The 13,420-nt window shown below is 36.8% G+C and overlaps 1 protein-coding gene across 1 annotated transcript in view; it reads right to left on the bottom strand.

The window, feature by feature from the left end:
* Positions 1-313: 313 nt before the first annotated feature.
* MET (MET proto-oncogene, receptor tyrosine kinase) overlaps positions 314-13,420 on the bottom strand; it is a 151,835-nt gene continuing 138,728 nt past the window's right edge. Inside the window, exons 18-21 of the mRNA XM_020979317.2 lie at positions 11,857-11,966; positions 10,416-10,581; positions 2,719-2,855; positions 314-2,578 (exon numbers count right to left, since the gene is read on the bottom strand). Of these exons, the coding sequence (XP_020834976.1) occupies positions 2,368-2,578; positions 2,719-2,855; positions 10,416-10,581; positions 11,857-11,966 (624 nt within the window). The 3' untranslated portion in view covers positions 314-2,367. The remainder of the gene's footprint in view (positions 2,579-2,718; positions 2,856-10,415; positions 10,582-11,856; positions 11,967-13,420) is intronic.

Genomic DNA, 13,420 nt, shown 5'->3' on the forward strand with positions numbered 1-13,420 from the left:
AGTGGTCCCAGAAATTCACATCCTGACAGAGAAATATAGTCAGGTCAGTAGCCCAGGACAAGAGCCATTGAAAGAGTGTCCCCATTCTGTGAAGACATCTTTCTTTAAAGTTGAAATATGATAGTTCGTGGGTAAAACCATGGATTGTGACTCAAGAATGCAAGTTCTTATATGTGATGGCAAAGCACAAAAACTGCCTGATAATGTAGATTATTTTGACTTTGTAATCCTAAATCAATTTTAAGATTCCTCTGTTGTTATGTAAATAGAGTAGGAAACCGAGTGTGGCTAGCAAGGACTAACTCTGCAGACACAGGATGTTAATCTCTTTATTCGACTCCTATGATTATATCAGAACAACAATTACAAACATACAAAGTACCATTCAGATCATCTGCAGGTATATATGCATGGACAAGTATCAGATTCTTACAAGAATCACTTACTCTTACAGGCTGTGCCAGACACAATGTTAACTTTATTAAAGGAAGAGTTCATAAATAGTAAACACGATTTTCACATTGTAACTTTACGAGCACGTATGTATGTACAGGTTTGCGACCCTTATCAGTGGGCTTCACTTCCACAAGTTCTTTATGTCCCAAGTATGTTTGTAGCCAAGAGATGGGCAGAGATGATACATTACTGTCCCAGAGCAGAGCTCTGTCATTTTCAGTTTGCAGACACTCACTGAATCTACACTATATACAATATAATACGTACCTCTGAAGTGAAATGTGTCTGCACTACAGAGGATCTGATGCTGCCTACTACCCTCACCAAGGAACTTTTGGTTATAATAATTCTTACAAGAACAGTAAAACTGTTAATCAGTTTCAGTGTAACATGTCCTCCATTCTAGTTTGCTATGCTAACCAGCCCTTGGCCTCAAGTGAAGGTGATGTCATGAGGGTGGGGTGTACTGGCAATCAGTGCATTTTCTTATCTCTATTTACAGTCATTAAAAAAAAATCACCCCAAAGTATAAATCCAAGTCTGACATACCTTTTCTGAAATGTTCACAGTGCAGTATATTTTGTGGCCTAACAAAACATTGTGTCTGTCATTAAAAATAAACATTTTTATAAAAATATAATACTATGTGTTTACATGGACAAAACCATCCTATACCACATGCACTATACAGTAGTAGGCACAAGATTCCACAGAACTAAACACTACCTGGGTCCATTCTAGAACTACTAGACTCCATTCTAACTGGCCAGAACTTTAGGAATATGTTTCTTAAATGTACTTTTCTGGCCATAAGTTGGGTAAATCTACATGCACAGTTGCAGAAATGGATTGCATGAGTGGATGTTCTTTTGTCACTAGTTGGTGATGTTATGGAGAGCAAGCCATTTGGACATCGGGGACAAATATTTATGGGTTACTGACTCCCAGGAATTGCCATAAACTAGGGCCATAGTTGAGCAGAATTGCTGAAATTTCCGGTCAGACTGATTCTGTTCAGGATGCATATTGATTTATCTCTAGAAATGTTTATCATTACAACTCAAGTTTTTACTCTTAGAGAATAGGCATTTCTTAAATACAGGAAAAAACATCCAAAATGTCCAAATTAAGTCACAATGTTAACAGTATCATTTTTTGAGAGCTGATGTCTAAATGACAACTGAATATGCCATTAGGACTATTTTATTTAAGAAAATAATCTAAAAGTTGTCTATATACAATATGCAAATACTCCTACTAATTTATAAAAGCATTCTGTGTCATGCTGTTTTGAAATTTTGACTACATTATATATGATCCTTCCCTAAGAAAGGGAATTTACTCAACAGTCCTTTAATGAACACTTTTGCCTAATGGCCAAAATAATGTCAAGATTAAGAATGAAAAAAAAAATGCTAGAACCTATACAACATGAAAAGACATCTTTTGAAATATTGGACTTCTAAATAGGTAGTCTGGTCTCTATGTCACAAAGATAGTTCCTCTTCTGGATTGACTATGGTCCATTAGACTTTCAAAATTTGTCACTTTAATTCTTATAACGTAACCAGCAATTTAAAGCTAAGCTGGAGCAGTGATTCTTTGTCAACTCTACACACTTTAACTCAATGGGTCAGAGTTTATGTTCCAAATGTCATACAAGTTTCAATTCCAGGCAGCAGCAGTTGGTCCAGATAATTTGTTGAGTTAGAAAACTCCCTAGAATTGCATGGATTTAAATAACACAATATAAAATCCTTACAATAGTGCAATTTTGGGCAAAACCAACAAACAAATGATGGTGTTTTCCCCTAGGCAGTGGAAAAAAAAACAGTGGATAGAACATCTGCTTTTGTTTGAACTACCACTATGGTAGCTTTCTCACACACAGGGAACTATGGGTACACTCTGTCAGGTGTCCACTTCCCTGTCTACGTTGTCTTGGGATGACAAAAGGGAAGGGTAAGGGGCAACACATTTTACATTGACATAGGTTGCATTCACGTGAACATAATGCTCTCCAATGAATGTGGAGAATATGACTGATATCTTTGAGACCAGTTCAGAGAAGGAGGGACGCATTTCAGCTTTTGGGTGCCAGCATTTTAGCATGACTTCATACCTGTTTCAGAGAGAAGCCAGAGAACAATTATTGGAAGCAATGGTTTCTTTCAACAACAAAAAATTCACATTTAGAGAAGACTTCCTAACCACTCCCCCAAATTGAACACCAATCACCAAAGATTCTGAAAGAGTACTTACAGTGGATCTGGGCAGTATTCAGGCTGCAAGAGCCTTCGACCTTGCAATAAGTAAACTGTTATATCAAAGGTATTAACATCAGGATAAGGAGGTGCTCCTCTAGTCATTAGTTCCCAGAGAAGCACTCCAAAAGACCACTAAAAAAACAAAAACCAAGGAAAGAGAAATTCAGATTAAAATGGTTTGAACATGCAACCTGAAATGTGAGCTAACTCACCAGATTTCAGTGATGAGAGAGTGAGCTTAAACATTCAATGACACACTCTCTCCCATTTCAAGCACATTGTGTTAGGAGCAGATTTTCTTTGAGGGCAAAAAATAGGATACCAATTTTATGACATGTTTGAACCAGAACTGGGCAAAATGAACTATATGTTACACATTTATTTGTCAGGTATTCAAAAAGTTCTAAGCATAAACAATAATTAAAATATCACCTGTGATTAATATGATAGTACTTATCTGGTAAACGTACCAACATGTTCCCCTTAGAATAGCTCCACAGTATTCTAGATTATTTAGTAAAGGAATAAAGCAATAAAGACTTTTCAAAAGCAATTACAGTGTTAGAATGCACAAAATAATCCAAATTCTTTTAGAGATTTAGTCTGGAAGGATACAGTTACATCTATTACCTAGTACAAATGTTTTCAGCTTTGGGAAATTTAACTACCAAGTGTTAAAATTAATTTTAATGTTAACCACACTAGATTAAAAGTAAATTCTAGATTTGTCCATATATAGGTTTGTATATGTATTGTATAGGATTTTTTTCCCCCCAAATTGGTCCATCATCATGCCTTTAAGCCCCTTGAGTTTTTTGTTTGTTTTGTAGTAGTAGAAGCAATAACAGAGGTAATAGTAATAACAGCCTCCTCACCAGCTATCTGGAAGATGGTGTATCCGATCCCCTTGCTTCTTGGAAGGGAGGTAGAGTAAATTCTTCCCACTGCAATATTTTAAACAACCGTCTGCATTCTGGCCCTAATCCCTTAGAGACAGATATCTCACTGCAGCTCTTAGGCCCTCCCTATTTTGCATCTCTGGGACTGAAAAAATCTAGTGAAGGAGTATGCATTTTGCCTTGTAGGTAAAGTTCTACTTTACCCTGGTAGATAAATAACACCAGGGCTGTTTGCTTTCAGTGGCAAATAGTTAGAATGGAGGTTGAGGGGAAGGCAGACATGGTAGATCCCATGGAGCAGTTTGTTTAAAAATTTTTTTTCCTTAATGATCAAAAGTCTATTCTCTCTGCCTTCTACCTTTCTCTCTCCATTGGAGACAAAACCAAACTCTTGTAATGAATGTACATAATCAAGCAAAACAAATTCCCAAATTGGGCATGTCAAGAGTACGTCTCATTCTGCACCTGGAGTCCATTTGTCTTAGAGGATGGGTAGCACATTTTCTTAATTGCTCCTCTGCAATCATTTATACCTGGTCATGCATTGATCAGAGATCTTAAGTTTTTCAGAGTTGTTTGTCTTTACAGTGTTGTTATTTTATAAACTGTTTTCTTGGTTCTGCTTACTTCACTTTATATCAGTTCATACAAATCTTCCTAGGTTTCTTTTCTTCCTTTAAATTACAAAGCATTAATTTTTTTCTCCTCTCTTTCTCCTCCCTCTCCCCAATGGGAAAAACAGAAATAGTAATTAATGTAATAATTAAGCATAATCAAGGAAAACAAATTCCTACTTTGGCCACATCCAAAAGTGTGTCATGTTCTGCATGTTAGTCCATCGCCTCTCTGTCATTTTTCATCTTTTTTTTCATAGAATTTTTCATCATTAGACTTATGGAATTATGATTGATCATTGTATTGATCACAATTCTTAAGCTTTTTGAAATACTTCAATTTTTACAATATTGATTTTAGAGTATAAATTTTTCTCCCAGTTCTACTCACTTCACTCTCTTTTGATTAATACAAATATATCTGGGTTTGGCTGAAACCATTTCTTTATTCATTTCTTACAGCACAATATATTGTATTCTATTACATCCATATGTTTAATTTGTTCATCATTCCCCAGTTTGTTAGCCATTCCCCAATTGTTGGTCACCTGTGTAGTTTCCAGTACTTTGCTGCTATTAAAAGAACCGCTGTAACTGTTATAGCTCAAAGAATTGCTATTTAATTATTTTTGTGACACAAGTCCTTTTCCTCTTTCTTTAATCTCTTTGGATTACAGGCCTAGTAGTGGTATTGCTGGGCCACAGGGAATGCACTGTTTAGGAACCTCTGGGGCATAGTTCCAAATGTCCAAAAAGTCCAAAAAAAGTTCCAAATGACTTTTCAGAAGAACTGGACCAGTTCACAGCACCATGGAGCACCATGAATCTGAGATTTGTAAATGCACACGGGGTTGTTCCAGGAGTGGAGAGAGACAAAGGGGATTGGAGAATATGCAGTTCTAATTACTTTAGCCTCCTCCTATTGAAATTCTGGGAGCCTAGTATTCTGTCTTCAAGCTGAAGACAGAATTTGGAGGGAGCTTTGAATGGGAGAAAGTTTTCATGCTTCACTTTGAATTCCCAGCAAGTGTGAATCCCAAACCATTATGTAGCACTTACTATGTGCCCATCATTGTGCTAAGGGCTTTAAAATTATTATCTCATTTGATACTCACAACAACCCTGGGAAGTAGGTGCTATTATGATCTCTATTTTATAGATGGGGAAATTGAGGCAAAGAGAAGTTAAGTGATTTGCTCAGGGTCACACAGTTAGTATCTGAGGTCAAATTTGAACTCAAGCCTTTCTGACTCAAGGCTCAGCCTTCAATTCACTGCCTGTAATCTAGCTGCCCCTAATAGAATGGGGAAAGTAGTAAGATATCAAGAAAAAAAGTAGCTTGTATTTATTTCCAGTGGGGAGTTATCTATGCTGTAGACAGAGAGCCGGACCTGGAGTCAGGAAGACCCAAGTTCATATCTGACCTTAGAAAGTCACTAACTGTGTGACCCTGGGCAAGTCACTTAACCTCTGTTTGGTTTAGTTTCCTCAACTATAAAATGGGGATAATAATAGCACCTACCTCACAGGGCTGTGAGAATAAAATGAGATAAATTTATTAAGAGCTTTTGTACAGTGTCCAGCACATAGTGGGAGCTATATAAATGCTTATTTGCCTCCTCCTTCAGAATAGGAGTATGGAAAACTTCCCTGTTTCCTCACTGCCATATGCTTGGAGCCATAAGAGGTGGGGGAAAGAGTTGGTAAGAAATTTATTTCCCAAAGCACATCTCTCTGCCACCTTTTGAGTCGCTTATTTGTTTGAATACAATCTTGATGTGGATGGATCAGGGAATGTGATACAACTATGTGGAAAGTATGAATTGGCAAGTGTATGGGAAAAGATTTCCTTGCCTGTAGCTGAAATCTTCCCTACCAGCTTTCCCATTTGTTAGATTGCTTTATGTTCTAACTACTTGTCGGAGTCTAATTTAAGCTGCTAAGTTATTTTCTCTTCTATAGAAATGGGAAGGTTTTGAAGGCAAAGAGATCTACTGTTACATGTAGACTTGCCAAGCTGGCAAAACTGGGTTTGTAAGATACACAAGGACCCTCTCTTTTCCTTGGGATTTCTTAAATATTATCTTTTAGAAGCTTGGACCTCCATCTTTCAGTTGTGGCCAACTATTTACTGCCATTTGCTCTCATGAATGCAGTCATAAAAGTACCCTTACTTCATGTGGGCAGCTGAATTGTATCATTTTGTCTCAAAGCTCCCTCGCTGCTCCTTACTCCTGACCTCTCTAAAACATGTTCACTTCTCATCCTTGACATAGCTTCTTTATGCCTATAAACATAATATTATATTTATTGACACTTTGGGATTCATTGCTCTGAAGAGAGAATGAATCTGTTTAAAAAAAAAAACCTTGAACTATCTGTTTACCAAAAATGTGTGTGTGTGTGTGTGTGTGTGTGTGTGTGTGTGTGTGTCTGTATGCCACAAGAATAATGGCCAACAAGGATTTTTCAGTAGGAAGGGACTGTAGAAATCATCTTGTCCAGGCCTATCATTTTATAATGAAATTGAGGCTCCAAGACATGCCTCAAGTGACTTTCTCAAGGTCACAAAGGTAGTAAGAAGCACAGCAGGGATTTGAACTCATGTCTTCTCACTCTAAATCTAGTGCTTTTAAAACTCTATTATGCTTTTGTACGGATATGAAATGAAAACCAGACATGGAGATTTCTTATAAAGTCAGTTGATTTGGGCTGGTTCTCATTTTCTTTTGCTCTTCTGTCATTCTGTTAAACAGCTCTTGATTGTTATGCCACTACACATACAAATTTGATCAAAATACAGTAAAATATGGTAGAATTTGAGAAATCCAAAGCCTTGCCATTGTTGGCCAATGGCCAACACTGTAGTCTAATTCACAGGGGAATCTGGAAGCTTTACTGCATAAAGCTGTATCAAATGAACTTATTGAATTTTAAAATTATATAAAGTCATTATGCAGTGCTTTGGTACAAGCTTTTAAATGTTTAGGTTTAAGGCATTTCTTTTTCATATTTTTGCCATGCTAAATTTCTCCAGTGTCCAGGCCCGTAGCTGTGTGGAAACAGATGGGGCTTGGCTAGCGTGCCTTCGTTATAAAAGAGTTCTGTTAACAGCTGATAAGTTGTGGGAGAGAGTTAACTCCCCATACTCTATGGCAACCCTTTGGTAGGTGTTATTTTTGGTCAGACTCTGGCTTTCAGGTGCTGTTTGGAGTTCTTTTACTACCATCTACCTCAGCTCTCAAAGCTCCATGAATTTGTCTTGGTGTGGCATCCTATTTACTGACCAGGGTATTCTCTTTCAGACTCTGCTGTCCTCTCCTCATTGCTAGTATAGTCTGTCCCCGTTCCTACAAATTACGGAAAGGCAAAAGAAATATGGAGACTCAGTGATTCTAGACTAGAGGTTCTTATTTTGATGTCTGTGAACTTGCATTTTAAAAAATTTTGATAACTAATTAAATATAACTGGTTTCTTTGGTAATCCTCACTTCACTCTTGCATCCACTGCTCTACTTAGTTCCAACTCCACAGAACAAGGTGCCTCTATCAGGTTAAGCTCAGCACCTCATCGCTGTGCTAGCTCAAGTTTTGACTAACACCTGCTCCCTTAGCTTCCTCTTGTCTCTGATCGGAGGGTTGGAGGGTGGAGTAACAAACTCCTCCCAATGCCTTCCTTTCTAGAAGGCAGAAACTCTGCCTAGTTTAAACTCCATGGAACAAGATACCCTCTGGTTTCCCTTCTTCCCTTTCCTGCCTTCTTTTATGTATTATCTCTTCCCATTAGATTGTAAACTCATTCTGGGCAGGGACTGACTTGCTTTTTATTCATTGTATCCCCAGTGCTTAGCATATTGCCAGGCACACAGTAGGTACTTTATAAATGTTGATTGGACAATCCCGTGCATTTTATCTTATATATTTAAAAATATTACTTGGAAGAAAGGGTCCATATGTTTCACCAGATTACCAAAGGATTTCATAACACAATAAAAATTAAGAATCCTTGCTTTAGACTCATTAGGCAAATGTTCTTTTCAAGTTAGCATGATGCTTTAAAATTTCCCAAATTTTAAATATGGTTATTTTGTGCAACTATTTTTCAGGAAATACCTACATATTCGTTTTCCTTTCAATAGAGACAGTGCAACCTTGGGCACAAGGACATCTTATTTTAAGAGCTGAGACTATACTTGGAAGCGGCCTATATCCAAGCAATGCAATACGATTTAACTTATTACTTTCGATGCATTTCACTAATGGTTAAAATCACAGTTTTTATGAGGAATGTCAGCATCTTAGAACTGTGGATAATAGTGACACGAAAAGGTTAAGTCACTTGCTAAAAATCCAGCAATAAATCTGAATTCAAGCTGGGATTAAAAATTCAAGAGTTTTTGATCCTAAGTCCATGTTTGGTCTACCAGGCTTTATGATAATATGCTATTTCTTGATTCAAAGAGATCAAAGTGCTTCATAGAAAACTCAAGAATATACCAGGTCATATTTCTCCCATTGGACATATGCCAGGGTAAAAAAATTCAAATAAGCATAAATCAGGATATGCAGGGCATCCTTGTATGGAACAGAGTACCCAGAAAGTATGTTTTTGCCTAGCAACCTTGCTAGGCAATTTACAGGCAATGATGTATATATAGAGATAAAAGAGGCATTAGCTATACCTCTAAGTACTTAAGAGTGAAGACTGAATTAGGCAAGAGGAAGAAAAGAAGCAATTGTGGCCAGTAGCATTCAATTATAGCCTATTCTCTCACCTTCCCACTTGCTGATAGGAGACCTATCTATGAATAATGATGATGATAATAATAATAGCTACCACTTAACAAAGTTCCGAAAGGTTTGCAAAGTGCTTTACGTATGTTATCTCTTAATTCTTACAAACACTTGGGAGGCAGTTGCTATTATTATCCCCATGTTACTGATGAGAGAATTGAGGTAAACAGGTATAGGGACTTGTCTAGGATCACACAGCCAGTAGGTACCTGAGACTAGGTTTGAACTCATGTCTTTCTGACATGAGTCCCAGTACTCTATCCACTTAGACCTTGCCCAGGTTTTAAAAAAACAAATGCTCAAAAAACCTTTTAGGGCCATTAGCTCTAATTTGATCTAATCAGAACAAGCAAAGCTGGTCCCAAGGGGGAATTAACTCATTTCTGCTTGCTTTCAAAATCATCATAGTGAAGTTTTACAAATCTGAACATCTCACTGACACTTCAATTGTTTTTGAATTAATCTAAATGGTATTATCCAGGTCTATCTTGAAGTTAGGTGGCTCTGTGGACTAAGTGTTAGACCTGGTGTCAGGAAGACTGAGGCTAAAATCTGATCTCAGATATTTACTGGCTGTGTAAACCTAGGCAAGTCACTTAACCCTTGTTTGTCTCAGTTTCCTTAACTGTAAAATGGGGATAATAATAGTACCTATCTCCCAGGGTTATATGTGAGGATCAAATGAGATAATATTTGTAAAGCACATAACACAGTGCCTGGCACATAGCAGGCACTTAATAAATGTTTATTTCCTTTCCTTCCATGTAATCATTTGCAGTACTTACACACTAATGAGTTAGTTTTTGTATATGAACCATAAAATACACATAGCATAAGAAAACATATGCTATAGAAATAATACCATGTCAACATTCAAATGCTTGGTCTGCAAGGGAAGCTAAAGCCTATGCTAATTTACATGTGCATCACTGACCTTCTATCAAAACTATAGGGTATTTATTTAGGTTACTTAGGTTGTCTTCTTTCTTGTAGTATGAAACATGACCAACAATTATTCTAATGGTGATATTTTCAAATGTAATTTTCTTTGAGCCCCTTTCAGCAACAGAGAGGAATAAGGTAATATATGAAGAAACTTAGAATTAAGTTAAACAAAGACTTTAAACACCTGCCATGTGTACAATACTGTTACATGTAGTGAGGTGAACTGAACAGGTACAAGAAGTGGTTTTTATCAGACAACTTACACTCATATATTTCTAACAAAGTATCTCCATTCTTATTTTAAATTCAAATTCACAATCTAGCTTCTTATTTAGCAGAACAACGGTCAAATCTAATTGAATCACTGAGGTGCAGGAATATATCATATGAATTTCATAAGAAAAAAAGTATAATCAGGTTAGATAAAATGTGTACATTACCACATCTGACTTTGTAGTAAACTTCTGAGTTTGCAAACTTTCTAAAGCCATCCATTTCACTGGCAGTTTTGCTCCTGTTTTATTGTGCACACTGTAATATTCTTTATCATACACATCTCTGGCAAGCCCAAAATCAGCAACCTTGACAGTGAATTTTTCATCCAGCCTACAGAATGACAAAAATTATTATCTGTAATGGTAGAAATGGATTTACAGTGATACTGAATATTCTTTGGATTGTAGCAAGTAGCCTTTGCATTTGAAATCTATGATTTTTGGAATGAGCTCTTCATATCTGGCATCTATTAACTAGCACTAAATTAAAATGGAAGTCTTGAGTAAGTACATATGACATTGGTATTACAAATCCATAAATGGATTGACCCTGCCACCTCTATGACAGTACTCATTACATGGTGCCAAGAAAATCCCTTTGCTGCTGCTTAGATGTTGACATGGCATAGAATTGTGTCTTGTGCTGTTTTACACTTTGGCACATCAACTTTAGACGCAAAGCAATTATTAATTCTGACAGGTCATTTTTAATTAATACTAAGATCTAGAGTTAAGGTTAAAGGGGTATATTACACTACAGTAGGTGTATATTATGCCATCTTTCTTATATTATTCTCAATTTGGCCAAGGACCAGTCTGTTTAGTACAGAGAGAACACATCATCCTTCTTTCCTAGTAAAGGATTATAATACATTATGCAGTACGTAAGAAAAATATCAAGTTTCAATAAAAATTAATTCCAAATATCCAGGATGTGTTGCTTTAAAAAAAAATAGGCCTTAAGCTGTTCCATTTACAGAAAACCAAGGCTGGCAATTAATAACACAATTTATTCATTCATGCCATATATCATGAATCAGTGCAATAAAATGGGAAACTATTGAATCAATCACTAACTGTTGACTGTTGTATTATACAGCCCAGGCAGCCAGACACAAATAAAGTTCTTTGTATATTCATTCCTAAATACCATTTTTGGTAGGACTAAGCCAGTCCAAGTCCAAATCAAGAGTTGGGCAGCCTCAGTGAAATGGTATCTGCCTACTATTTTTTTTCTTTTATAATGCAGAATACTGAAGATCAAGTTCTCCTTTCTGTAAGCTAATGTAGCATAAAACCACAACATTAGGGGCTACTGGTGGGAAGGACCAAGAAAAGCAAGTGTATATAACAGCTGTTCAAGACCCCCTCCAGAGAGTCCCTTTTAATGTTCTGGTGGATAAATCCTGAAAGTTCCACCCACATTCTTACAACAGGATGCTTATACATCAATTGAAACTGTAACAAAAACAAAGAACCTTTTACATAATGACAACAACATGATTACAGTCACAAAATGTGGGTGGGAAAGCACCACTACATTTCTCCTTGTTTCACTTAGTCTTCAAATAATTTGAAAGATACAGATGGAACATTTTATACTTACATACAATTTCTTGCTGCCAAGTCTCTGTGGACAAACTTTTTGCTTGCAAGGTATTTCATACCTTTGGCTACTTGAAGACCAAAACCAATAAGATCTTTCACTGTTGGGTTCTATAATACATAGGACATAATTAGAAGATAAATCAACTTAATTTCTGATCTCAAGAGTTCTGAATTTTGTAGCAGTTATTATTGTTTTCCCACTGGGTACAAAACAATTTGTACCACTTGTGATCCAAAATTATTTGTTAATGAGCAAGAGAGACTTATGTAAAGAAATACTGACTCTCAAAACTAGATTGCACACGGGCAAAGAATTTTGGATTCCTTAATTTGCTTGTGTAAGATAAGATGAAGTGGGGTAATCTAAACAAAATTTTAAAAAAATAAAATCACAAATTGAAATGATGAGCACAGCTGTGCTATAGCAGAAAGACTAAACACACTGGTGGGTTATGATCAGAAAAGGTAGCTCTTTTGAAGGTATCACTGGGTTTGTAAGTTTTAAATATAGAGGTGGGCTTTGCAATAATGCCTGCAGCCTCTAAACAAAGAATAGTCTTTTTTCTTCAGGCCCAGTATAGGACTGCATTAAACTTTTCGTATGTACAAGATCATCATCAGCAGCACAATCTTTTTTTTTTTCCAGTGAGGCAATTGGGGTTAAGTGACTTGCCCAGGGTCACACAGCTAGTAAGTGTCAAGTGTCTGAGGCCCTATTTGAACTCAGGTCCTCCTGACTCCAAGGCTGGAGCTCTATCCACTGCGTCATCTAGCTGCCTCTCAGCACAATCTTTGAAAATAAAAAATCACAATGCTGAGTGAAAATTCATTCACAGTAAGTTTTCATGGAACCATGATGAACTCAACCCTGTGATAAACCTTGGAGATTAAAATTTGTCTTCAGAGTATCATGCTCACCATGTTGGGGGAGAATTACCTTGTCAGAATAGACACAAAGAATTAATTGCTTGATTGACTTTGGCAGGGTACCAAAAGCTATCCTTGCTGCTTGAGAGGTGAATTCACCTTACTTATATGAGCATATAAAAGCCAGAGGCTAGGTATTCATTATCCTCTTGCCTGACTACAGGATCTTCTCTACCACCTGCACTTTGGTTTCCTTGGAGTCAAATCTCATTTCACGATATCATGCTAATAAGTTTATACCTTTTATTTGGAAATTAAAGTGGATGAAAAGCAAAGCTTTTCTGCTGCTAGAGTCTCACCCAAAGAGTTGACAGGAGAGACCAAGGAAGTGAGCCTACACTTCATCTCATTGGGTATTTAAAAACTTTCTGAGCTTGCTGGGGTTTAATGCATCCATTAAAATGGATGCTTCTTGAGAGTAGAGAATGTTTTATTCTTTGCATTTACATACGTATGCCTAGCACTGTTCTGGGCACATAGTAGGAACTTAATAAATACTTGTTGGCTGTCTAGAGGGTAAGCAAGCTGGCTAGTAGGCCAGAATCCTCTAGTTGACCACTGTCATTGTCTATTGTCTCATTAGCTCTCATTTCTTCAATTATCATCTCTTATGTTAAAATCCTACCTTTTATTCT

This window comes from Phascolarctos cinereus, unplaced genomic scaffold (assembly GCF_003287225.1).
Source record: "Phascolarctos cinereus isolate Bilbo 61053 unplaced genomic scaffold, phaCin_HiC Scaffold_1;HRSCAF=81, whole genome shotgun sequence".
NCBI lineage: Eukaryota > Metazoa > Chordata > Mammalia > Diprotodontia > Phascolarctidae > Phascolarctos > Phascolarctos cinereus.